This window comes from Chiloscyllium plagiosum, unplaced genomic scaffold, assembly GCF_037043375.1.
Source record: "Chiloscyllium plagiosum isolate Xiang-an unplaced genomic scaffold, Cpla_swu_hap1 HiC_scaffold_11, whole genome shotgun sequence".
In the NCBI taxonomy this organism is placed as follows: domain Eukaryota; kingdom Metazoa; phylum Chordata; class Chondrichthyes; order Orectolobiformes; family Hemiscylliidae; genus Chiloscyllium; species Chiloscyllium plagiosum.
Genome location: NW_028270149.1, coordinates 14,936,774 through 14,964,130, shown reverse-complemented (window position 1 = coordinate 14,964,130; position 27,357 = coordinate 14,936,774). Strand labels below are relative to the sequence as shown.

The window sequence follows — 27,357 nt, the reverse complement described above, 5'->3', positions numbered from 1 at the left end:
TTTCCTTGCAACAAGCCACTCATGGAGGTTACCACAGTAGCACTGCATTTTTTTGAATAGCTATTACCATTTCTTCCTTTATCATTTCTGTAGCAGGAGCTAACGGTGAAGTTAAACTAAGTGCACAGGGTCCTTTCTTGGAAGAAAACACTGCTGCATTGGGGGAGGGGGGGGGGGGGGGGAATCTTGTGGCCAAATGGACGTGTTCATAACTCTGGCTCAGAACACCTGTGTTCAATTCCCACCTCTAGATGTTATGTACTTGGAGGTATTCGTCATCATCCATTGATTTAAAAGAAATACTGGTTTCGAGTTGCTTTTTAAAATTGTTTTATTATTCAGTCGCAGAATGTGGGAGTCGCTCGCGCGGCCAGCATTTATTGCCTGTCCCTAGTTGCCCTTCAGAAGGTCATAGTGAGTTGCTTTTCTGAACAGTTGCAGTAGGTGTAGAGTAGGAAGGGAATTACAGGATTTTGGACTCAGTGCCACTGAAGGAATGCAATACTGTTCCAAGTTAGGGAGGTCAGGAATCTTGCAGGGGTTGGTGTTCTCATGTATCTGCTGCCCTTGCCCTTCTCGATGGAAGTGATCTTGTCCTTCTGGATGAGTTTGGAAGGTGCTGTCTAAGGATCTTTAGCCACCTCCTGCAGTGCACATTGTCGATAGTACACAGTGCTGCTGCCGAGCAAACTACACCTCTGTGACATGAACTTAAAAAAAGAATGGGAAAAGATTGCCATCAGTTAACCATCCGTTTTGTTATAGAATACTCAGCATAGGCAGCAAAAGCACAAGAACAACTTTGCCTTCATGAATAAAGCAAAACTCGAAGTCTGGTCTGAGGCAAATCAACACTTTGTTTAGGGCACAAAGCACAAAGCAGATGTTTAGCTTTACATCTGGTGAACATGGATAATTTAGCACCTCCTGTTTGTTATACTTGGTCTGAAACTTTGTAAAATAATTGTAACACATGGTATGGTTGTTAGCATTCTTGTACATTTGTAGTTTACAACCAACATGAGATTGTTGATGCCAGGAGGGACGTGAACTGTGAATTTTCAGCAGCCAACTAACCCGACTGGATGGTGTTTATTCACCTTGAAGTTGTTTCAGTAACTTTAGTCATGTCTCCAAGGGAATTTAGATTTTGTAATGAAAATAAAGTTCATCCTGCATATTTTATAGTCAGAAGCAAATTTATTAGAGAAGTTCTAATCAATAAATATTCATTGTGTACTTTATCAAATTTAACTCAAATAGTTTACAAAGGACTTTCAAGACTATTACAATTTAATTTTCTTGTCTAACTAGTTGGTCACTTTTTTTTCTGGAATGAATCATACTAATAACATTTAGATCGAAGTAAGTTTTAAATAAATACGAAGATTGAATTGTAATTTTGCGTTTGTAAATATTGATTATTCAGTGCTATTCCAATTAGTACTAGCCTTCAAAAAATGAATAAACAAGAAAAGTGAGCAGGAAGTCAATTATTATCTTTTAAAGCTTTGTTCACTTTATCCATGAAAGACCAGACCAATGGGTTTTGCTGGGAAAAGACACATTTAGTCAAAGTGGTTCATTTTGCATTCACCAGGCCAATTCACAACAAATTTCAAAGTTTGAAAACTGGACTCTATTTAGCAGAGGCACTGTCATGGAGTATACGTCAGGTAACAATAGCTGACAGCTAACTCCGAAGTTTTATTTGTGCTTGAAAGAAGGCAGGTTGACTAATTGGTCAAGGCATTGCCCTGCAAAATGAATTTGAGAATGGCTGTTACTTTTTTTTGTTGAAATGAGGTAGGTGCAGTATTTTTTTCAGTCTACAAACAACAGGACTCTGTTTCACAAATTGTAACTTCCAGCAATGTACCCCATAATTTTTCTTTGTCCTCTGCAGAAATCTGAATTTCATAAGATTAGATTACTTACAGTGTGGAAACAGGCCCTTCGGCCCAACAAGTCCACACCAACCCTCCGAAGAGGGACCCACCCAGACCCATTCCTCTACATTTACCCCTTCACCTAATATTACGGGCAATTGAACATGGCCAATTCACCTGACCTGCACATTTTTGGACTGTGGGAAGAAACCAGAGTACCCAGAGGAAACCCACACAGACACGGGGAGAATGTGCAAACTCCACACAGACAGTTGCCTGAGGCGGGAATTGAACCCAGGTCTCTGGCGCTGTGAGGCAGCAGTGCTAACCACTGGGCCAACAGCAGCTGGTTGTGGAAGTTATACATGATGATCGAAAGTGAAGGGGGCTTCTTGAAGGTTGCGCACCTGAGAGGGGATGCTGATCTACAGTACATGCAAATGCACCACATTGCAAACGCTACTGATAGTACTAAATTAATTCAATGCTATCCTTCATACAGTTGGAATTATTTAGTAACCATTCAGAAATCGGAAAATTGTTTTAAAATTGAACACTGCACTGTGAATTTTGCAAGTGAGGCCTGGTTAGGTAGGGTAAGCTTGTTGTGAACAATGAATGGATTGGGGGCAAATCCCATTTGGATCCTGCCCTTCATGTCTAAAGGTCTACACAGTTTTCTCAACATTTAACTCGATACATAATGAGATAGCAGAGAGCCATTTCTTTAAGACCACATCCATCCGGCTTTGGGATCTACAACTTAAAACACCTGGCATCACACTGCCACTGAAACTCAGATACCACATTGCATGTGTTTGTGTGCGTGTGATAGGTAGAATGTCCTTTTAGCCTTGACAAGCTAATTGCATCTTGTTCGTGGCAAAAACCACTCGCATGGCTATTGCATGGAACAGCTAGCTTCTCCTACTGCTGAAACTTTTAACATACCACTCTTGATTAATCTGGGTACTTGGCACCAAGTGTAACAGCAATAATGAAGTACCAAATGACATTCGAGTAAGTATTATTGTTCTGCCATATATTGTCATATTTTCGGACACCACCACCCTCGTCTATGATATTCTGTTTGAAGCAGTTCATTGCCTCCCATGGTCTTTTCCGTAAGGTTACTCTGGCATGTGGTGGAGGATTGACTGCAGATATACTTAAACCAAAGAATACTTGTCTTTCATTATGATATAGTTTAATGCTTGATTGCAATAGGTACAGTTTACTTTAACTTGCTAGGTATAATTATAAACTCTCAGGAGCTGCACAGAGTATATTTACTCCCTTCAAGCACTTGTCAGAAGTCAAATGATTCCACCAAAAGACTGGTTGAGCTCAATGTAATATAACCTTACGAACTAACAATTTTTGTTTACTTCATTCAAAGGATGTGGGTGTCGCTAGCTAGGCCAGCATTTATTGCCCAATCCTAATTGGGCAGATCAAAGTCAACAACATTTCTGTGGGTCTGGAGTCACATGGAGGCCAGACTAAGTAAGGACAGCAGTTTCTTTATTGAATGAGATGGCTGTTTTAGAGAACTGACAGTGGCAAACCCAGGGACAGACTCTTAATTCCAGACTTTCAGTGAATTCAAATTCCATCAGCTGCTATGGCAGGATTTGAACCCAGGACCCCATGACATCACCTGGGTCCCTAGATTAATAATAACAATAAGAATGATTAAGTTGATACATATGAACAAGATGGTGGCAGGGGAGCTCCTCTGCTCACCAGTTTCTCTTTCTTTTTCTTTCCTTTCTTCCCTCCTGTTAAAGTATTCTTTTCTCCCTCATCACCACCCTCCCCACCCCCACCCAACTCTTAACTAAGTAAAAGGTAAAAACAATGACTGCAGATGCTGGAAATCAGATTCTGGATTAGAGTGGTGCTGGAAAAGCACAGCAGTTCAGGCAGCATCTGAGGACCAGGACAATCGACGTTTCGGGCAAAAGCCCTTCATCAGGAATACAGGCAGAGTGCCTGAAGGGTGGAGAGATAAATGAGAGGGGGGGTGGGGGTGGGGAGAAAGTAGCATAGAGTACAATAGGTGAGTGGGGGAGGGGATGAAGGTCGGGGAGGAGGGTGGGGGAAGGTAGCAAAGAGTACAATGGGTGGATGGGGGTGGGATGAAGGTAATAGGTCAAAGAGGAGGGTGGAGTGGATAGATGGAAAGGAAGATAGGCAGGTAGGACAGGTCATGTGGACAGTGCTGAGCCGGAAGTTTGGAGCTGGGGTGAGGTGGGGGGAGGGGGAATGAGGAAACTGGTGAAGTCCACATTGATGCCCTGGGGTTGAAGTGTTCCGAGGCAGAAGATGAGGCGTTCTTCCTCCAGGCGTCTGGTGGTGAGGGAGCGGCGGTGAAGGAGGCCTAGGACCTCCATGTCCTCGGCTGATTTGGAGGGGGAGTTGAAATGTTGGGTCACAGGGCGGTGTGGTTGATTGGTGCGGGTGTCCCAGAGATATTCCCTAAAGTGCTCTGCTAGGATTTTCCTGCTCCTTGGATGCTGTCTGAACTGCTGTGCTTTTCCAGCACCACTCTAATCCAGCTCTTACCTAACCCAACTCGGAGAAGCGAAGGACATGCCGTATCCTGAAGTGATGGAGGGGTCATGTCCCGGAGCAATGGCATGTGGGGAATCCCGAGTCCCGGAGTGGCATGAGGTGGAGTCAAATCCCGGTGAGCGTGGGTTTCCTTGTTATTGCTGAGTGCCAGTGAGGAGCGAACTTTAGGCTGGAGCAATGTGGGTCTTGGGCCTGTTGCCACGTGCTGAGCTGCTGCTTTTTGGATTTTTTTATTGGACTATAATTTAAAACCCTTTCAGAATGTTGTAACTATCTTGTAAGTAATGCTACTGCTCTCCTTTAATGCTCTTTTTGCATTTTTCTATTTTTCTTTTGTTAAAAATGCATTGGCAGTCTCAAATGAATATGTTCAGTGACTGACCACCATGTATTTTTCTACTCTGGAAGATTTATACCTAGGTACTTGTACCTAAGATGGCACCAGAAAAAGACAGCCATTGTGAAAACCTTTCACTGTACTCTTGTAATGGAGTACGAGTGACAATAAAATAGATAAACTATTCTATTCTATTAAGAGTATTGCAATTGCACCTCAATAATGCCACTAGGCCTCATCTCCCGCTACATACAACCATTATTACGACTAACTGCAACCCAGCCTGGATCTGATCAGGCATAGCATCAAGTTAAGAATTCCTATACGAAGAATGTGATGACTCTGACCAGCACTGCTAGGAAAGTAATGTTAATACCTGCTTAGTAGTACAGAAGTTAAACACTGCTAAAAAGAGACACTAATTCAAAACATTTTACAGTGCACTCATCTGGAATGAAATACAAAAAAAAAACTAAGGGAACAACAATTTATCCAAAATAAAGGTGGAGAATGTTGAAGCCAAAAGAATTAACATTGCTGCCTGACCTGCTGTGCTTTCCCAGCAAAACACTCTCGACACTGATCTCCAGCACCTACAGTCCTCAGTTAAAAACAGTCATTAGCTCTGTGTGCGCTGAAGCAAACTGCTGAATTTTCTCCAACTAAGTATCAATAGTTTAGTCGCAGCTGATGGTAATTCTGGACATGTCCAGTCCTAGTGTGAGACCTGGCTTGATAGATCATAAATTTTATTTTTGCTGTTAGTTTATCATGGTGGTCAGTCACTGAACATATTCACTTGAGACTGTCAATGCACTTTTAACGGAAGATAAAAAAAATACACAAAATAAAAAAGTGCACCAACAATGTTATACAACATAAGAACTATTTAAAAGTTTTCTTACAAATATCTGAAATAAATATTCAACCTCTTTCTCCTCAAAAGGCTTTATTGACTCACCAGCTTTCCGTAGAGACCACTCCCTCCGCGACTCCCTTGTCAGATCCATACCCCCCACCAACCCAACCTCCACTCCCGGCACCTTCCCTTGCAACCGCAGGAGGTGCAACACTTGCGCCCACACCTCCCCCCTCACTTCTATCCAAGGCCCCAAGGGAAACTTCCATATCCGCCACAGATTCACCTGCACCTCCACCCACATTATCTACTGCATCCGCTGCAGCCGGTGTGGCCTCCTCTATATTGGGGAGACAGGCCGCCTACTTGCGGAGCGATTCAGAGAGCACCTCTGGGCCACCCGGACGAACCAACCCAATCACCCTGTAGCACAGCATTTCAACTCCCCCTCCCACTCCACCGAGGATATGCAGGTCATTGGACTCATCCACCGCCAAACCACAACAACGCGACGGTCGGAGGAGGAGCGTCTTATCTTCCGACTGGGAACCCTCCAACCACAGGGGATGAACTTGGACTTCACCAGTTTCTTCATCCCCCCTCCCCCCACCTTGTCTCAGCCGAATCCCTCCAGCCCGGCACCGCCTTCCTGACCTGCAGTCTTCTTCTTGACCTCTCCGCCTCCACCCTACTCCGATCTATCACCCTCACCTTGACCTCTTTCCACCTATCACATTTCCAACGCCCCTCCTCCAAGTCCCTCCTCCCTACCTTTTATCTTCTCCTGCTGAACACTCTCTGCTCATTCCTGAGGAAGGGCATGTGCCCGAAACGTCGAATCTTCTGTTCCCTAGATGCTGCCTGACCTGCTGTGCTGTTCCAGCAATAAAGTTTCAGCTTTATTGACTCACCAACCTCAGTGAAGGGTCACCCTGTCTCATCGTTAAATTTACTACTTTTGTAACTGGTTCTCAAACTTCTCTTTGATTTCAAAATACTTTTAGAGCAAACCCACTTTTAGAGCACTTTTTTTCAGTGGTCTGGCCAGTTTTCTTATTCACTTAACACTTCAACTGCCAAGCCTATTATCCATAGACAGTGACCTTCAAGGTTATTTTCTTTTAAGCAACTCAAGAAGCTGAATATTTTAGCAGGCTGCTAAATGAACAGCTCCTTTGCTTCTCCTTAACTTTTCACTCTTAATAAAACTCACATGTTGCGTCTATCTCTGGACCATTCTGACTTCTTGTACTACTGGACGCCTGTCACTATTAAACGGCTATTTTTTTCCGTCTACTCTCTTTTTCTAATGTATTAAACTGTTCACCTCAAAGACTAAACCTGCTATTGAAATTCATGCAAAGGAATTCTCAGATGCCCCAGCACAACTCTCAGAAATCAGGTGAAACTACAGCTGTCCTGCCATCTTAACCCACACAACACCGAAATATGAATCAAACCTAAAGATGATACATTGTTTATTCATTTGAGAACCCAGGTTTCCAATGACAACATATCATGAATCTCAAATGCACAATTTATATCAAATAAATGTTTCATTGGACACACACTGCTTTTACATGTCTTGAGGTCAACATAGAGTTAACTTAGTTGGCTGGATGGCCATACAGAGTGATGCCAACAACATAGATTCAATTTCCTCACCAGCTAAGGTTACCCATGAAGGACTTTTGTTCTCAACCTCTCTCCTGACATGACGTGCGGTGACCCTCAGATTAAACCACCACCAGTCCTCTCTCTCTCTCTCTCTCTCTCTCTCATGAGAGAACAGCTCTTTGGTCCAGTAGGACTATGGCGGCTTTATAGATGCAAGCCTTTCTTTCTTTGACTGGTCTTAGCTCAGCTATTGTGGGCACAATGTCACAGTAAAGTGATGGCCTCTCTGATCTGAGAGGTTTACTTTCACACTGGCATACTTTTAATCTTCCAGGGAGAGAGAGAGAGTGAAAGAGAGAGAGAGAGAGAATAACAATTTATGATGCATGTAGTTTGTTCAGAAAACCAGAGTCAAATCTAATCTATATTGCCCTCTTCCCTACCCCAGCCCGAATGTACCATCTGACATTACATTGGAAACTCTGCAACTAGAAGTGATTTGATACAAGTCAGGATCTGGTGGTGTATAATGCAAGATGGAAAATAGGTCAGCTCAAGCAATCTGATAGAAATCACATCCAACTTCCTAAGATAGGTTTTTTTCAGAAATCAGCATGTATGAAAAACCTAAAAGGGTGACATTTTACTCCATCCAACAGCTTGTCTTAATGATTAAAAGGAAAATTGCACAAAAACTGCTGACATTGCTTTAAATTTATTATTGCCTTCTAAAGTTACAATGTGAAACAGTGCTCCAGAACACAGGATAAGCAAAATCAGACTTTTTTTTTCTTAATTTAAGAAAATTCTCATGCCTGAATTAAAGCCTGTTCATTATACTATCTCTTTGTGTTTTGGATTGGTGTGATGATCGTGCGGGCTTGATTTTGTAATGGAACTAACAATATCAATAGTTTAAATCAGGCAGTGGCTCAGAACAGCCGAGCACATTAACCAGGAGGCTGCTACCTCTCCAGAAGCTGTGTTGAACTGGCATCTCATTGGAAGAATTACCATTGAAATACACGTGACAGAGTGATTTCTTGTACTCAGCTCATAGATACATATCACACTCACCAGCCAAAGTTGTAGCTTGTCTATTCCAGTGCAAATTAATTTTTTAATTGTCTGGTAAATCACAATTGTGATCAAACAATCTCTGTGATCCTAGAAACTTAATTTTAACCAGTATGTAATTTCATTCTGTCAAAATTGAATGATTCTGAGGTACAATATAATAACATTTAAATGCTTCGAGTTCAGTCTTGATCCCACCTTTCTTTCTTCTAGTTCACTTTTTGTACCTGATTTGACATTGAATTCAATATATTAACAATTCCAAGTTCAATCGAGGATTTTGCCAACTGATTAGTTAAGGAGATGCAACAGTTGCTCATCGTATTCACACATAGCCCTTATTGCCTGAAAAGGTGGTACTCTAAATGCCGACATGTAAACTTTTCAATGTAGTCATTTGACTGCATGTGTCAATAAAGCTAATTCTAATTCACTTTTTTTGGATTATCGGCAAGTTGTATTGCACAAGCTCAGGTAAAGTCATGTGGCTAAAGGTAAATACAAATAAAAGCTGGTACCTTTTCATCACCGTTAACTACAAAATACAATATTTCAGTGAAGTGCCTGTCCAGCCAGAGCTACATGTGTGGTGTGCTCATAACTCAACTGTTGGCACTGAAATGACCAAATCTGTGAAAATCCAAGCCAAATACAAATATACATTATATTAAACAATGTATTATTCAGTCCACTTAAACCAATATCAATCACTGTGGAAAAAGTGTATGAAAACTAATGAATATTAAGTGAAACATAATGCAATATGTTTACATTGATTTTTTTTCCTTGTACAATACCAATCATTGAGCTGTCTCATTAAATCACACATTCCCGTCATAACTGAATAACAATTCCTGATTATCAATGGTAATGGAAGGTTGGATTTTAAGCTGCTGCAAAAGCCAAGACTTGCATTGAAACGTTTAATAATACACCTTTCAAAATTTACATCAACATTCTGCTAAAATGTTTGAAGTTTTTCTTTAACCCATTCAGTAATTGTCCCCTTGTCATGATCTGATTGGGTCTGGAGAATAATGGGCCTCAACTCCATTTCTTTGTCAACCATTTGGTTGTTCCATGGAACCTAATGGCCAATGGCATTCAAGGCACATGATCACTATGGACCAATCCTCGTTTTCACATCAATCTCCTCTCCCTTCCTCTTTCCCCACCAAACATTTCTTAACTAAACTTTTCTCCAGATCTTTGCTTTCTTTACCAGACCCAAGCATTTGCCCCTCTCCACAGCCATTGTGAGGGCTCAGACCTTCTGCCTCCTACAAGGCCCACTATATTCGTGACTTCATCAAGCAAGAGTTCAGACCCTTCTACCTTCTCCACTTTGAGTCCTCCCATTATCCCTCATCCAGAAAGAGTGGGTACTTCTTGTTTGGGTTGGTGTCAAAATCCAAGTAAAGAACCAGGTGGCTGGCCCAAATCAGGTGAACTGTGGGGGTCCACATCCTGTTCAAAGCATTAACCAGTAAACAAACTTACTGCAAAATTAGTGGGATGACATTTAGCTCACGCATGGCACCTCTTGGAAACTATCATTCCTTTTTCTCACTGTTCACCAAGCAGTTGGAAAGCTGGGGCTCTGATATGATGCTTAATATTGATTCATTGGTCAAAACTGAAGGGCCACCTATGAGTCACAATTATGGATGTTGATGAAAATAGAGATTAGCCACTGGCACTTCAGGGATGGGGAGAGTAACTCCACCCCTCCCTTATACACCCTGTTCATTAGTCACCACAGTACAGTTACTTGTTCCAACAATCTTTCAGCCCTTTGGAAACCAATCTCTGCCAACTGCTCCACTCACAGATGTTGGAAGTTCCAGCCTACACTGCCACCTTCAGCCATTATGTAGTAGTACAAAAATCCTTGGCGGTTACATCACATCTAACAATATTGCTCTGGACTGCAAATAACCAAAGGGAGAGAAACAACAGAGGTGCAAAACAAGGAAGTACGTGACTTAATAACAGGCCAAGTGTGAGAATGCTCCCGAGTTAACATGTAACAATTGAAAAATCACATCTCTCTATTACTATTCATTGAGCAGACACTGAGGTTGACTGATTGCTCAGAAAGTAACTTACCCAGCTGGACATCGACTGTATTTTGTTGGTTTTCAGGAGGGAGTAGAAGCTGAGGGAGCTTGTCAGTGAGTACAGCTGAAAGATAGAAGGAGATCCGTAGATGATTAGGACAGGTCACATGGAACAGGATAATAACGTTTGGTATCTATGTCATCTGAATCACATCCAGCGAGGGGAGGAAATATTATTCTTAAATTAAGGAAGCCGAGGGGAGGAAATATTATTCTTAAATTAAGGAAGCATCATTTGTCAGCTTTTAGCAGTCACAATAGTCTTGTCTCATTTCCCAATCAGCTAAGTTTGGATTGAATAGCAAAGCAAGCTCAAGGCACCAAGTAGCCTATTCCTGCCTCTATTTCTTATAAAAGTTATTGATGGACTTACTTTTAATTTCCTTTCTGACAGTATAATCAAGATCATATGAATGTGTTGTGCAACAAAAATGTTTTGTCATCTTCCCCTAACCTATTTTGACAATTAATAAACGCTACACACTTTAGTTACCAACCCTCCTATTAAGATCAATCAGAAATTATGAATGTCACAATTAAATCTTCCCTTAACTTGCTTCATTCTAAGGAGAGCAATTTCAGATTCTTTTAATATAGCAAATGTTCTGTACGCACACATATTTCAGGACATAAGCTTTCTCATTAGCTTTTCATGGTAGCTCAATATAATGCAATTAATTCCTTCACAGAATCGGAGAAGTTTTGGTTTGCTTTGGTTTTGTTCCCTCTCAGGCAGTAATTGTCATAATAGAGTTACAAAACAGTTACACCTGAAGCTACAGTAAAAGTAGCAGCTTTAAATGTTAAACAATGTGATTATCGGATACATTAAAGATGACATAATTTATCTGGCAGATGTGCAGTTTCCATAATGCTGTTGAAATTCTTCACCAAAATAAATTACCTCCTCTGCAACAAGAGAATGTGAAAGCACACATTGTTAAAAATAATACAAACTGAACTCTTGCTCCAAAATGGCACTGGAGTAAGAACAAAACTCTTGATCAAAAAGACAATGGCCGATTGCAAATGAAATAGTACTATGCTAGGTTACGTACACAATTAAAATTCCAGAGTTCAGCAACTGAATCCAATGAATGAGAGAGGAAAGAGGTCGCTTTTAAAACCAAAGCCTAGAGCTTTCTGCACATTGGGCTTGAAAGAGAAGCTTCTATCCACTGTTTACGGTGTCTCTCAAAACAAACAGTGTGCAGGAGAAAAGAAGAAGAAACAAGTCCCAGTTCCATGCACTTGAATGAACAAACAAAAAGAAACATCAACATTGTCTGCCTTGCCCAGAGGAGAAAGTGACAGCAATGGCAGAGGTTTAAAGCTTCATTTGCCCCACAGTCCAGGTTAGGCAGGATGCCTGAGGAAGTAGCATTAAGGCCTGCTAAGTTATAACACCCTTCATAAACTTGTAAGCCTTAGATATTTCAAACATCAAGGAAAAAGTTAACATTTCATGCCAAAAAATGCATTAATTTGGTGTTTCTGAGTTGTGGCACATACTAATGCTATTTTTGTACATTTTGTGACAGGATATGATTGTGAATCTATACTATTTACTCACGGTGCTGAAAGGATTCTGCAGTATTGCTGATCATTTGGTCTTATAAAATGATTGGCTAAGTTACAGTCCTCGTGAAGGATCCTGACCTGAAATGTTACCTTCCCTGACCCTCCGATGCTGCCTGAGCTGCTATGCCTTTCCAGCCCCACATTTTCTTGACTCTGACTTCCACAATCCGCAGTCCTGGCTATCTCCAAGTGGCTAAATTACATAGACTCTTTAAAGTGCACAGGAGTACAATACTCCAACACTTACAAATTCCAGATAGGCAAAGACCAGTCAGATCATGGCAGATATTTGTTGGGATCTCACGGACATCCTGACTGGGGGTGGGGTGGGGGGAGTGGTGTAACTGCTTGGGAAACTTTAACTTCAGGCAAACACTGACAAAATGGTTACCAAATCAGAGTGCAGAGGGTTCGGAATTACATAGTTGAAAAACTCCCCAGAAGAGGAATTAAAACCTACTTTAATTTACTGACCCCTCATCCTCACCAATTATTCACATTGATCCCACTCCCACCTCCTCAGAGCATCCAACACTCAGCAAAACATGACACCATAAACCTCCCCTCTCCCACCAGGACCAGGCAACTGATTGCTGTCCGCTCCCAAATGTAGCTGGGGGCATAAAATCCCACTCAGATCAACATCCGATAACCCCGAACGATGATCCCCACATGCACCTTATCCATGGTGTCCCCGGCATCCATTGATCTGCCACTCTAGCCTGAAATACTACCTCTCAATCACCTACTTACCGTTCTACTCCCTCATCAATTTACACTCTTACACTCCACCTGCCATCTTACACTCCACCTGCTACCCTTACCCTCACAGTCATCAGTTTGTTCATTGACCAAGTAAAGCAGATCCTAAGCTAACATACTGGAGATGAGAGTTCAATTCCCACCGTGACAGATGGTGACATGTGAATTCAATAAAAGGCTAGGCTAATGTTGACCGTGTAACAACTGTCAATTGTCATAAGAAACACCCACCTATCATCCGCCCTTCCCTTTCAGCCACTTGGAAACATAACCCATTTCCTACCTGCCAACTTACCCTCAACCACTAAACCCACAAAACTTACTTTCTCTTGGAAGCTTGTCACACAGGCTATGGGATCTTCAAGCTACAGTTACCTATCAGAATATGTCTGCTATGGCTGTAAAAAGAGGGTTTTGTGGCAACTGTTGAGATCCGCTCTGACGCTGCCCATGGTTGGTTGCACTGCGTCTACTGGGATGTATCCAGTATCGGAAATTGTGCCCGAGAAATTATGGAAAGGTAAGAAAGTAAATTGTTCCCTTAGCTAGTTTGGAAATAGGGATGGAATTGAATTATAGAGTCATAGAGATGTACAGCATGGAAACAGATTCTTCAGTCCAACTCATCTTTGCCAACCAGACATCCTTAACTAATCTAATCCCTTTTGCCAAGTACTTGGCCCACATCTGTCTAACCCCTTTCTATTCATATACCCATCCAGATGCCTTTTAAATGTTGCAATTGTACTGGCCTCACCATTTCCTCTGGCAGCTCATTCCACACACGCACCATCCCCTTGTGTCCCTTTTAAATTTTTTCCCTCTCACCCTAAACCTATACCCTCTCATTCTGGACTCCCCCACCCCAGGGTGGTAAAGTGTGGTGCTGGAAAAGCACAGCAGGTCAGGCAGCGTCCAACCCACAGTGCTTTTCCAGCATCACACTTTTTGACTCTGATCTCCACCATCTGCAGTTCTTACTTTCTCCCCCACCCCAGGGAGAATACCTCATCTGTTTATCCTATCCCTGCCCCTCATGATTTTATAAACCTCTACAAGGCTACCCCTCAGCCTCCGACGCTCCAGGGAAAACAGTACTGAATTAGCTTTATTGTCAGATATACTTAAATGAGTCCAATGAAAAGTTCGCAAGTCACCATTTATGGCACTATCTTAGGTACAATTTGGGCAAATATTGCCAATGTAGTAGAGAGAGAGAGATTGATACCTTACCATTGCCTTTTGAAACAGTGAAACCCAATTCATTGGAACTGACTGTTGACCATTAATGCTATTAACTTGATGTATTCTCAGTAGGCACTGTAATTGGTCATCTATCTGGCTGCTGATTGTTAGACCTGGCTGTGGGTTTGTAGACTGACACCTCTCCCGACACATACACCAGCTGGTGCACTCAGAAATAATTCATTCAACGCAAGGCACTTTGAGACAACGGGAGATGAATGTATGTGGATTCTTCCTCTCTTATTGAGACTTCAGAGGAAATGTCATTCAGGTTGGATTCACATGACTGAAAATTTAGGACAGAATTCACAACCTAAGAAGCAATCTGATGAACTGACTGCTCCTAACAAAAGTCATTCCATAAAAATGCTTGGCTTGAAAGAAAAAGAACTGTAATGTCCCACTCATATCTATTTATATATTGGTGTGTGATTATGATTTATACATATCATATATTACACTGTTTTAGCTGTGAAAAATAATTTACTCATGAAGATTTGGGACTTATGAGCCATATTATTCTGTAACATAACATCACAGTCACCACTCAATCTTTAATCATTACAATTTCAGAATCATTTTTAACTTTAATTAACACATGGCAACTTCAATTAACCATCCCAGTTATTTACAAAATTCTCAAGAGTGTCAGAGCTGGGTCTGGGACTGTTGGTCAACGGGAATTTGGATTGTTTTTATACCTTGATGTATTCAAAAGTGGGTGCTGCATTTATTGCCCATCAGAGGCCACCTAGAGTCGCAGAATTGCTACAGTGTGAAAGCAGGACATTCAACCCACCAAGTTCACACTGACCCTCACAAGACCATCCCACCCAGACTCAGCCCCCACCTTCTCCCTCTAACCCTGTATTTCCCATGGCTAATCCATCTACCGTGCATATCCCTGAACACTATTGGCAATTTAGCATGGCCAATCCACCTGACCTGCACATCTTTGGACTGTGGGAGGATACCGGAGCACCCGAAAGGAAACCCACGCAGACACAGGGAGAACGTGCAAATTCCACACAGTTGCCCAAGGCTGGAATCGAAACCGGGTCCCTGGCGCTCTGAGGCAGCAGTGTTAACCACTGAGCCACCATGCCACCTCAAATTGATCACTTTTGTTCTGTCGATGTGGAGTCAAAAACAGGTCAGTCCAGGTAGGGATGGCAGATTTACTTCTGCAAAAGGGGATCATTGATCCAGATGGATATTTACAATATGAACAGTTGTCTCCTTGAGACTAGCATTTGATTCAATTCAAATTTTAACTATCTGCCTTGGTAGAATTGAAACCAATGTCCTTAGAAGAAAGGCCTGGGGTTCCAGATTATAAGTGACATTGTCACAAACACCACACTTTCCCTGGGTTACTGATGTGGCACTGCATTGATTACTCACAGACAGCGCACAGTCTAAGAAAGTTCCCACTCTGCATCCTCCTGCCTCTTCTTTTTCTGATCCTCAGGTGTTTACCGTATCGCTGGTGACGAGGTACTGTCCCTCCCTGATGGTCAAGGAGTGCAGCAAGTGACATTCCACCATGAATCATGTTCTGCTGGGTACTGCAGGCTCCTCCTAGACAGTCCGAGGGGGCACAAACCTTGGCGATTCTCTGTTTAGATCAGAGTAGTGCTGGAAACGCACTGCAGGTCAGGCAGCATCCGGATGCTGCCTGACCTGCTGTGCTTTTCCAGCAAAACCCCATCATCAGGAATAGAGGCAGGAAGCCTCCAGGGTGTACAGATAAATTGGGGTGGGGGGGGTGTTGGGGCTGGGGAGAAGGTGGCAGAGAATACAATAGGTAAATGGGGGTGGGGATGGTGGTGATAGGTCAGAGGGGACGGTGGAGCGGATAGGTGGGAAGGGAGATTGGCAGGAGGACAGTGCTGAGCTGGAAGGGGCAAACTGGACGCCTCCTCGCAGAGCACTTTAGGGAACATCTCCAGGACACCCGCACCAATCAACCCCACCGGCCCATGGCCCAACATTTCATCTCCCCCTCCCACTCTGCTGAGGACATGGAAGTCCTGGGCCTCCTCCACCGTCGCTCCCTCACCACCCGACGCCTGGAGGAAGAACGCCTCATCTTCCACCTCAGAACACTTCAACCCCAGGGTATCAATGTGGACTTCATCAGTTTCCTCATTTCCCCCGCCCCCTACCTTACCCCTGTTCCAACCTTTCAGCTCTGCACTGTCCTCATGACCTGTCCTATCTGCCAATCTCCCTCCCCATCTATCCACTCCACCCTCCCCTCTGACCTATCACCTCCATCCCCACCCCCATCCACCTATTGTACTCTTTTCCACCTGCTCCCCAGCCCCCACCCCATTTATCTCTCCACTCTGGAGGCACCCTGCCTCTATTCCTGATGAAGAGCTTTCCCTGCTCCTCGGATGCTGCCTGACCTGCTGTGCTTTTCCAGCACCATTCTGATGTAAACTCTGGTTTCCAGCATCTGCGGTCTTCATTTTTGCCTTGGTGATTCTCTGCCAACAATGACACACCAGCCAAATGTTGGGCTATTGAAATTGGTTTGATCCAAATTGGTTCACCTCAGAGTGACATGCCAAGGCTGCAAAATAAATGTGTGTTGTCCATGACTCCCTGTACGGCAAAGTATTTAAAAATTCTTTGATGGTATGAGGACCCGCTGCCAAAAAGGCATTTGTTGCCCATATCTAATTGCCCCTGGATTGAGTACCTTGCTTGGCTATTTTGGAATGCAGTTGAAAGTGTGTTGCTGGAAAAGCATAGCTGCTCAGGTAGCATCCGAGGAGCAGGAAAATTAATGTTTCAGCCAGAGCCCTTCATCAGGAATCCTTTATCTGGCTCTGGCCCGAACCATCAATTCTCCTGTTCCTCGGATGATGCCTGACCTGCTGTGCTTTTGCAGCAACACACTTTCAACTCTGATCTCCAGCATCTGCAGACCTCACTGTCTCCTATTTTGGAATGCAGTTAAGTGCTAAACTATGTCACTGTGGAACTAGAATCACTTGTGGACCAGGTCAGGTAGGAATGGCTGATTTCCTTTACTAAAGTAGATTAGTGAAACACATAGACTCCTATGACAATCTTTGATAGTTTCAGGGTTACCATGACTGAGAATGGCTTTCAATTCCAGATTTTGTAACTGACTTTAAATTCCACCTTCTGTTGTGGCCAGATTTGCACTCACTGCCCCACAATATTAACCTCCATCTCTGGATTACTAGTCCAGAGATAATGCAACAAAGCCTTCCTCATGTGTTCTCTCCACCAGTTTCTTTATGGCCATAGAGTTAGTTGTCTTTGAATAGAGCATGCTAATGTCCTCTCTTATCAACAATGGATGCAAACTGAGATTTCACAAATACTTTCAGCTACAGCTTAATTACTTAAAAGTTCTTAATCACCATTCTCTAGACAGTGATTGGCAATGCTATCTGAGACCTCTGCATTTGGCAGATGTCAATAAGGGCTTTTTTAGTGAAGGGCTGACATGACTCATGTTATTCTGAAGTGAGGTTGAGGGGGAAGGATTGCTTCCTGGCCATCCTGGATAGATTAGCCTTCCCTGTTGCCTTCTCCATTTTCCATCAGCTCACCCCGCTCTGCACGGCCTCTGCTTCACTCTTCACGCTTCAGTTCAAGAAAAGTAGCTATCTATGCAACAATGATCAGGAGCAAATGCAAATACCTAGAAGTCAGGACAAAGTCTTTCAGCAGCTGCCACACTGCTCCTAATGCAACTTGAAACAATGGCAGATAACATTCAGTACTTGCAGAATCAAAGCAGTAAATAAAAGAAATCAGCAAGTTACAAACCTGTTAAGTATTTAATGATCCCTTCAGAAAGGGAGATTCTTTCTTCCTGCTGAGCATGTGCTACTGTATGAGGTTAAAGGATGATGTGGATCTGCCGCTGTTAGTCTGGGTTAGGCAAGATCAAAAATTGCACAACGCCAGGATATAGTTCAAATAATAGCGTTCGGAGCCTCTCTTCTTCCTCAGGTGTGAGTGAGAGAGGGAGACCTTAGACACAGAATTTATATGTAAAAGACCAATACATATAAACTGATGCAAACAAGTTGAGGTTAAGGGAGGTTGCTATCTGAAGAACTGAGGTTTAAAATAGCAGAATTGATGTCAAATCAGCAGATATGTCCAGCGAATACGTATGAACATGCGAGATAGGAGCAGAAATAGATCAGTCCGCCTCTCAAGCCTGTTCTGCCCTCAATGAGATCAAGACTGATCTATTGTCGTTTTGAATTTCATATTCCCATTTCCCCAAATTACCCTGATTCTCCTGCCCAACATGAATCTATCCATAAGTATCTTAAAAGTGTTCAAACACTCCATGTCCACCATCGTCTGGGGTTGAGAGTTCCAAAGTTCCAAATAAATCCTATCCCTCAGAATTCTTTCCAAAACCTTACTGACCACAGACGTAAGACTGACTGGTCTGTAATTGCCAGGGATTTCCCTATTAACTTTCTTGAAAAGAGGAACAACATTCGCCTCCTTCCAATCCTTCAGTATGACTCCTGTGGTGAGTGAGGAAGCAAAGATCTTCACCAGTGGCTTAGCAACCACCTTTCTCACTTCCCGGAGCAGCCTAGGATAAATCTGGTCTGGCCCTGGGGCTTATCAATCTTAAAGTTCGCCAAAATTTCCAACACATCAACTTCATCAATCTTGTTCTCATTCACAACAAGGTCCCTTTCTTTCATGAAAACTGAGGCAAAAAAACTCATTTAGGGCTTCCCCTATCTGCTCAGACTCCATGCACAAGTTCCCTCCACTATCCCTGATCGGCCCGACCTTCTCCCTGATCATTTTCTTATTCTTCACATATCAGTAAAATGCCTTTGGGTTCTCCCTATCCTTCTTGCCAAGTCTTTCACATGCCCTCTTCTGGTTCTCCTCAGTCCATTTCTGAGCTCCTTTCGAGGAAGCCTGTAATTGTCTAAAGATGTGCTAGATCTTGGCTTCCTCCACCTTACGTAAGCTGCCTTCTTCCTTTTGACGAGAAGCTCCTCTGTTCTCATCATCCAAGGTTCCTTAATCTTACCCGTTCTCACCTGTTTCAGAGGAACAAATTCATGCATCACTTGCAACAACTGCTCCTTAAGTAGTCTCCACATGTCTGCTGTGTCCTTTCTGTAGAACAATTGCTCCCAGTCTGTACTTCCCAACTCCTGCCTAATAGCATCATAATTGCTTTTCCCCAATTGAATATCTTCCCTTGGTGATTGCTCCTTTCCCTCTCCAAGGCTATGGTAAATGTGAGGCAGTTGTGGTCACTGTCACCAAAGTGTTCTCCCACCACGAGATCTGACACCTGTCCTGGCTCATTGCTGAGCACCAAGTCGCTAACTTTAAACCGGTGTCTCCTATACGTGGCTAATTCACACAATTAAACATCATGTCCAGACCATGCAGGACTTTATACGCTTCAAGTCACCCTTCTTTTTCTTCAACTCAGAGCCCAGCCTGACCAACCTGTCTTCTTAAGACAATCCTATGCACTGGAATGCCTTCGCCAATTCTGGCAAGCAATGTGATTTGTCCAGCAAATGTGTGTGTAGCTGCTGAGGGCACAACTTCAGGGCACTCAGTGCCTCCTGTGAATGAGTGCAAATAAACCCAGACTATTCATTCCCAACCAAATTATGGGTAGTGGGGTAATCATGAAGCTGTCACTTCATCTGGGACAACCAAAACAGAATTCATTAAATGCACTAGCTTTGTTCTTCCCTTTCAATCATTCAGAACTAACATACTGTACGTTGGGATTATTATTTTACAGGGAATGCCTTGCAACAATTCCCGCTTTAAATAACTTATTTAATTGCAGCATGTTGTTTGCATTGCTACCCCTTCAGGGAGCGACCACTGTGCAGTTCTTGGTGCAAGTTAATTTTAATTGTTTTAACGTCTTTGTGATTCTGCCAACCTGCATTAATCCATTTCAGTTCACATAAAGAAACTGTAATGAATAAAAGGGTGGCAAACCCGAAGAGGGAAATTACTGTGAATTTTAAGCAAACTGTGCATGCAGCATAATTTCATTTCTTTGTTTGTTGAGAATCATAGTTTTTTGGATCACCTTCTAATAACCTTCATATTACTCCAAGGCAAAAGGCAATTTTACTTTCATGAGGACTTTTTTTATTATTATCTTTCTTCTGAGTCTAATTTAATTTTTCTTTTTCTTTAGAAGAATGTGGATCTAAAGTGACAAATGAAGAGGAAGCCAGCCATCCATCTTTACTGGACAGCTGGTGATTTAGAATGCAAATAGAAACTATCATTCTTGTCAAACCAGTGCCAAAACACAAATGCACTGCCCACAGTTAATTAATATTTGGAAAGCAATCAACCCACTGTTACTGAGTCAACGCTTCCTTTAGTTCTGTGGTGATTAGGATTTGCAGTAAATTAATTTGCCCTCCCATTCAAAAAATCTCAAATTCAAAGTCTGGTTATCTGACCTATTGAAAGCACTTTTAGTAGGTAGTCATTCAAAAACGCTGTTAGCCTCAGACATTTATCGTTGAAAGGCAGCCGCTTTGAAAAAATAAAAGAAAATTAAATATCATACACCATTCTTATTGGAAGGCCAAGCCCCAAAGTTACAATGCACATAAGAAAGTTGTTTCAAAAATCTTTATCTCAAATAAAGCTGGTGCATTGATAAATGGCTCTGTGTTTGGTTGTGACTTCTGAAGGAAATTGTACAACACTGGGTAATGAATTAAGTCAATTTCAAGGCTTCTGGCAACACAAATACCAACAGGAAATGTTGTTCCTTTATTTAAAACTGTGTCCTGGAAACATGCTTTTTTAAATATGGGCTTGCTTCAGGTACTGGATCTCATAAAACAATCGTGTAACCTTTCATAGCAAAATCAATCAGTGATCATTTTGGTTTATATATCAACTATATGGCAGCATTAGCTGTCTTGAAAAATAAAAATTGTGTTGTGACCTCTATGCTGTTCAGTTTAGCACATTTATAATTTTCCAATATATTAATGCACTTGAAACTTGTAATCATTTAATTGTCTCATTTCAATTTTCCAGCGGGAAAACATTTTCCACCACATTATTATAAATACTCCGAACGTTCTACACAATTCCTTTCTCATTCCAACTTTCTTCCTTCCAAATGTACTGAGCTGTGTTGTTCAATGAATGGCCTATTCTCGGTCATTCTATATCAGGAAGTTGGGCAAGAGTTAAACTGCGAGAATGCAGAGTCAAGGATTATAGTCCCTCAGTATTCATTCTTGAGGGATGATCTAATGTATGCATTTAAGACATCAAAGGATTAATTAGAATAGGGAGAAACTAATTCCTGTGGTTGAAGAATCCAAAACAAATAAATGGAATTGTAAACATTTCCATTCAAGGGAGGAAATCAGCAATCACGTTTTCACACAAAAGATAGGATTTGATTTGATTTCATTAAAACAAATTGCTGGAAAATCTCAGCAGGTCTGGCAGCACCTGAAAGAGAAAATAGAGTTAATGTTTCAGGTTGAGTGACCACTCCTCAGAATCGGTTCTGAGGAAGGATCACTCAACCCCAAAACATTAACTCTGACTTCTCTCGACAGATACTGCCAGACCTGCTGAACTTTTCCAGCAATTTCTGTTCTTTTTGTTTCTGATTTACAGCATCCTCAGTTCTTTCAGTTTTTATTTGATTTGATTTGATTTATTATTGCTAAATGTACCTAAGTACAATGAAACGTTTTGTTTAGCATGCAATATAAATGTTGTAGAATGATTGAATAGAGCGAGGAATTCAATGTTACAGCTGCAAAGAAGGTGCATGAGAAGCAAGATCAAGATTTGAAACTTGAGAGGTCCAGGAAAAGTTTGGAATTGCTCATCCATAAAGTAATGAAATTTGTCAGGGGTTGGTGAGGGAGAGGTCAATTGTAAATTATGGGCGGCATGGTGGCACAGTGGTTAGCACTGCTGCCTCACAGCGCCAGAGACCCCGGTTCAATTCCTGCCTCATGCGACTGACTGTGTGGAGTTTGCACATTCTCCCCGTGTCTGCGTGGGTTTCCTCCGGGTGCTCTGGTTTCCTCCCACAGTCCAAAGATGTGCAGGTAGGTGAATTGGTCATGCTAAATTGCCCGTAGTGTTAGCTGCAGGGGTAAATGTAGGGAAATGGGTCTGGGTGGGTTGCGCTTCGGCGGGTCGGTGTGGACTTGTTGTGCCGAAGGGCCTGTTTCCACACTGGAAGTAATCTAATCTAATCTAATCTAAATGCAAGAATTGGGAATGTTAACTTTTTTTGACGGGGAAAAATATTATCAGCTATGCAATGAAAGCAGATGAATGGATTTAAGAAACACAATCAGCTATAAACTAATGAAATTGTCGAACAGGCTCAAGGGGCTGAATGGACTCCTCCTGTTCTTATGTTTCGATCACCGTGAAGTTTAAGTCCTTCCTTATTTGATCTTGATCTACTTTTTAGTCAAGGCCATAAAAACAGGATTTGATTATTTGACTTGGAACGTGCAGGTGAAGGGGGGTAACGGTTTTTCTCTTTCATAACCCAGTTTTGGTCAGTTGCAACACTTTTTTTTCAAATTTGTTTTAAGCGCATGTCTCTTGTATTTGTCAGACTGCTGTTTGTTTCAAGTACATCAACTCCAGGTCCTGACAAAACCTGACTGTGCTACATAAAAGATCATTGAGTGATCTGCCAAAATTGCTCACCATTCTAGCATCATGCTCTGATTTGTTTTTAGACTTTGTAGCAATTTGACACAAGCAAGTGTCTTCCATGGCCATTTCATAGGGCAGTTTAGAGTTGATCACATTGCTGTGTATCAGGATTCACATGTAGGCCAGACAAGGTAAGGATGGCAGATTTCCTTCCCTCGTGAAACAGATGGTTACCATTAGATTCCTTTTCAATTCCAAATATTATTGGATTCAAATTTCACTAGCTACCAATTTAAGACTGACTTGTGGATGAATTTCTTCTCTCTTGAGGGTTGAGAGTCTTTGGAACCTCTTGCTACAGAAAGCTGTGGGGACAGAGTCCTCGTGTATATTTAAACTGAAGATGAATAGATTCTTGATTAGCAAGGAAAATTGAGGATTATGGGGGGAAAGGCATGAAAGTGGACATGAAGAGTGTCAGATCAGCTATTGACTGGTGGAGCAGGCTCAAGGAGCAGAATAGCCTACTCCTGTTCGTATTTCTTGTAATCTTATTCTGTCTCAGCTCATCTGCTCCTGAAACATGACTATTATGACTTTGTTGCTTCTAAAACTAGACTCAACCCCTGGCTGGTTTACCATGTTTTACCCTCAATAAATGGGAGGTAGTATAAAACTCTACTGCTTGTATCTTAACCCTCTTCTCCTCTGCCCCCAACTCTGTCATCTCCTCCAGTTCCACACCCTCCAAGATATCTGCACCCCTTTAACTCTAGCCTCTAGTGCATCCCATTTTAATTATTCCACAATTGGTGCCCATCCTTTCAGCTTCCAAGGTCCAAGTTCTGGAATTCTCTTACTATACTTTTCACCCTCCCTAACTCATTTTCACTCTTTCAGAGAGTAATCAGTCTTTGGTATTCTTCACCTCACAGGGCTGTTGAGGCTGGGTTGTTCTGTATACTCAAGGCTGAGATAGACAGATTTTTAATCAGGAAGGAAATCAAGGGTTATATGAAAAAATGGCAGGAAAGTGGAGTTGAGGATTACCAGATGAGGCATGATCTTATTGAATGGTGAAGCAGATTTGATGGACCAAATGGCCTACTTGTGCTCCTATATCTTAAGAGTCTCACAACAAATCGTACAACCCAATCTCATCCATCACTTAACCTAATATCTTACGTGACTTGGTATATTATGTTTAATAATGTTTCTGTGAATGCTTGGGACTTCTTATTTATTAAAGGGACAATGCAAATATAATTTATTATTTTATAATAAATAATAATGAATAATTATATAAATAATTATAATAAATATTATTTTATAATAAATAATAATTAATAATTATTATTTATTAAAGGGCCAATGTAAATATAAGTTGTTTTTGATAAAATTCCCTTCATTCAGCTATTCCATCCTCCCATCTTGTAGTGCTTCCTCTCTTTAAAGATTATTAGATAAACAGCTTGAATGGGATAGAACACATTGATGTAACTTCTTCTTGTTATCAACTACACACTGGAGGGATAAGCTTTTCTTACTCTGCCATTTGAAATAATGTAGCAATGTCAGTGTGTCTTACCCAAGCTAATACCGGTTCATGAGATTTTTAAAAATGTGAAATGTAAGGATACAAGAATTGGGCAAAACCTGAACATAGAAATGGAAGAAAGACATATGGAATCAAGGCATCCTTGCCAGAAGTATTAACAGTCTTGGGTCATGAGGTATGTAAGACTGAATATTTATATACATCACTCAGTCTGTTATCCAAACATTAAGATACATAACTCCGACAAGTTGTAATAAATTTTCCTGATGATTTTATAATCAGCCACAGTTTAAAGAATTGTGCGTTTCCCTGTCAAGTTGTACTTGTAATCACTTGCAGTCCTGCTCCTTTTAACAAAAGAAACTGGTATTAGCCAATTTTTATTTAAAGGTGAAGTCTACCTCTTGTTATGCAATTTACTGCCTGTACCGATTCTGGGCTCATTCTAATTTTGATTAATGTCCGACTTCAGAAAAAAAGCAATATACCCAAGAAAAGCAAAAATATTGTGGATAGCAGGAATCTGAAATAGAAACAGAAAAAGCTGGAGGCACCCCACAGGTCAGGCATGGAGAGAAGTAAAAAGTTAACAGCTCGAGGCAAGTGACCTTTCATCGTTGTCGTGTTCCCTAGCCCATGAAAATTCAGCTCAAATGTAATGTGTATGAAGGGTAATGGAAGCAAATCAAATTGTAATTTTCAAAAGAAAATAGGATATATGTTTGAAAAAGGGGAATAACTCTTTAAAAGAGCAAACACAGGCAGGATAGCCTCCTCAAGTGCTGTGAATTTTCATGATTCTATTGAGCACCCTCGTTCTCTATTCTATTATTTTAATCAATAAATTGCAGTGTTAAAGGTCTGGGTGTGAATGGACATAATTTTATTGACATAAGACATAGAAATACCATGTTACAAAGAGGTGATATTTGGTGTCCATGTTGCAGAAGGTTAAATTTGCAGCAAAATGCATTGTTTTTTAGTTCTTCGATCAGAATATTTCTGGGTTCTTAGGATCCAGTGTAGAATACTGGGATATGCCTTTTTGTGCAACACAGAATGGATATCGAATTAATGTGTTGCAATATTAATGTGATTGTTGCAAGGTATGAGATAAAACTTAGCAGCAGGAAGACACTGACCCATCGTCATGGGAGATTCCCAGTAGCAGGACTACGGATCAGTTGCTAAACGGAAACGCCCTTCAGGAGTGAAGGACTTTTGCCCGAAATGTCAATTTTCTTGCTCCTCAGATGCTGCCTGACCTGCTGTGCTTTTCCAGCACCACTCTAATCTTGACTCTAACCTCCAGTATCTGGAGTGCCCACTTCTGCCTGCTAAATGGATACAGGCAGCCAATGTGAACCTGACAAGTTTCTCTTGGGTGTACTTTTCCCCTGACACAATGTTGAGACACCACCAACTGCCTTTCTGTGACAGTCAGGAGCAACCTACTGGAGCTCCAGATTCCATAAAAACAGCTAACTTTCCTCTAAGCGACTCACCTTTCTGACTTGGAAACATATCGCCATTACTTCAGTGTCCCGAGGTCAAAATCCTGGAATTCCCTCCTAAGGGCATTGTGGGTCTACTTATAGCATGTGGACTGGAGCAGTTCACAGACGCAGCTCACCACCATGACCTTCTCAAGGGCATCCAGGGATGGGTAATAAGTTGAAAATTTGTTGCTGGAAAAGCGCAGCAGGTCAGGCAGCATCCAAGGAACAGGAGAATCGACGTTTCGGGCATAAGCCCTTCTTCAGGAATGCCCGAAACGTCGATTCTCCTGTTCCTTGGATGCTGCCTGACCTGCTGCGCTTTTCCAGCTACACATTTTCAGCTCTGATCTCCAGCATCTGCAGTCCTCACTTTCTCCTCGATGGGTAATAAGTTGGTCAGCCAGCCATTCCAGTGAATTAATACAGAAAATGTAGGGGCAGGGGTAGTTCCATATGGCCTTTGAGCCTGCTATGCTATTCAATTTGGTGTGACTTCACTTTCCAGCCTGCTTCCCAGATCTTTAGTTCCCTCAGATGTGCAAACTCTATCCCAGCCTTAAATGTATTCATCAATGGATCATCCAGTACTGTCTGGGGTCAGGAATTCTATAGACTTTCAAAACGTTGAGCACTCCTCATCTCGGTCTGAAACAACTGCTCTGTTACCCTGAGAGAGTCCTCCCATATTTTCAGTTCCCTACTTATTGAAAACTTCCTCTCAGCACTCTGTCGAAACAATCTCTTATGGTTCAGTGGGATCACCTCTCACTCTTTGGAATGCCAGTGGATAGACGCCCAAAAGAAAGGGCGATAGGCAGGCCAGGCCAACTCTGGAGTCCCAGTAGGCCTTCTAGATGCTTCAAGATTTACATTTTTAAACTTACTTCTCCATCTGTGCTGCCTTCATAGCCCCTATTTCTCTCTCTCGCTCAGTGTAGACACCAAAGTTTGAAAGTTCTTGACGCTTCAAATTTCCACATCTCAACCTTGTCTGGATTTGTAAGCCTTGAGGCTATCAAATGCAAGTCCTCATTTGGGAAAATTACTGAGCAAGTCTTGGTCACTACTAGCAAATTTAGGCTCGTCGAGTGTGCTCAAGCCCTTGTGAAAATACTGTCCAATAAAGCATGATGCAATGTTGCAACTTCTGAAATTGGAACTCTGAGACGATGACAATGGCTAGCATCGAGAGAATTAAGTCACTTCCTTTCAGCCATGCCCAAAGGATGTATCCTCCCTGTCACTCGTGAATGCAAGTAATTATTTTATTTCATTAAATTGGTTATATCTGTTATTAACAAGGCAGTGTGAACGTGCCCTCTCTTCCTCGGCCATTCACTGAGATAGAGTACTTACATGGGGAAGGGATTTCAATGGAAAGTGTTCAAACCAAATTATTGACACAGGAGTGGCAAAATTATTGTTGCATGTAAAAGTGTCAAAACTGGAATTTCTTTGCATTGCACTGAGATTTCAACCAGTTTTTACATCATTATTGTCAGCAGGCATTTACACTAAAAATGAAATGGGTGCAAAACCAATGGAAAA

The 27,357-nt window shown here is 41.9% G+C and overlaps 1 protein-coding gene across 1 annotated transcript in view; it reads right to left on the bottom strand.

The window, feature by feature from the left end:
• il1rapl2 (interleukin 1 receptor accessory protein-like 2) overlaps positions 1–27,357 on the bottom strand; it is a 1,049,350-nt gene that overhangs the window by 300,167 nt on the left and 721,826 nt on the right. Inside the window, exon 6 of the mRNA XM_043705153.2 lies at positions 10,466–10,540. Within this exon, the coding sequence (XP_043561088.1) occupies positions 10,466–10,540 (75 nt within the window). The remainder of the gene's footprint in view (positions 1–10,465; positions 10,541–27,357) is intronic.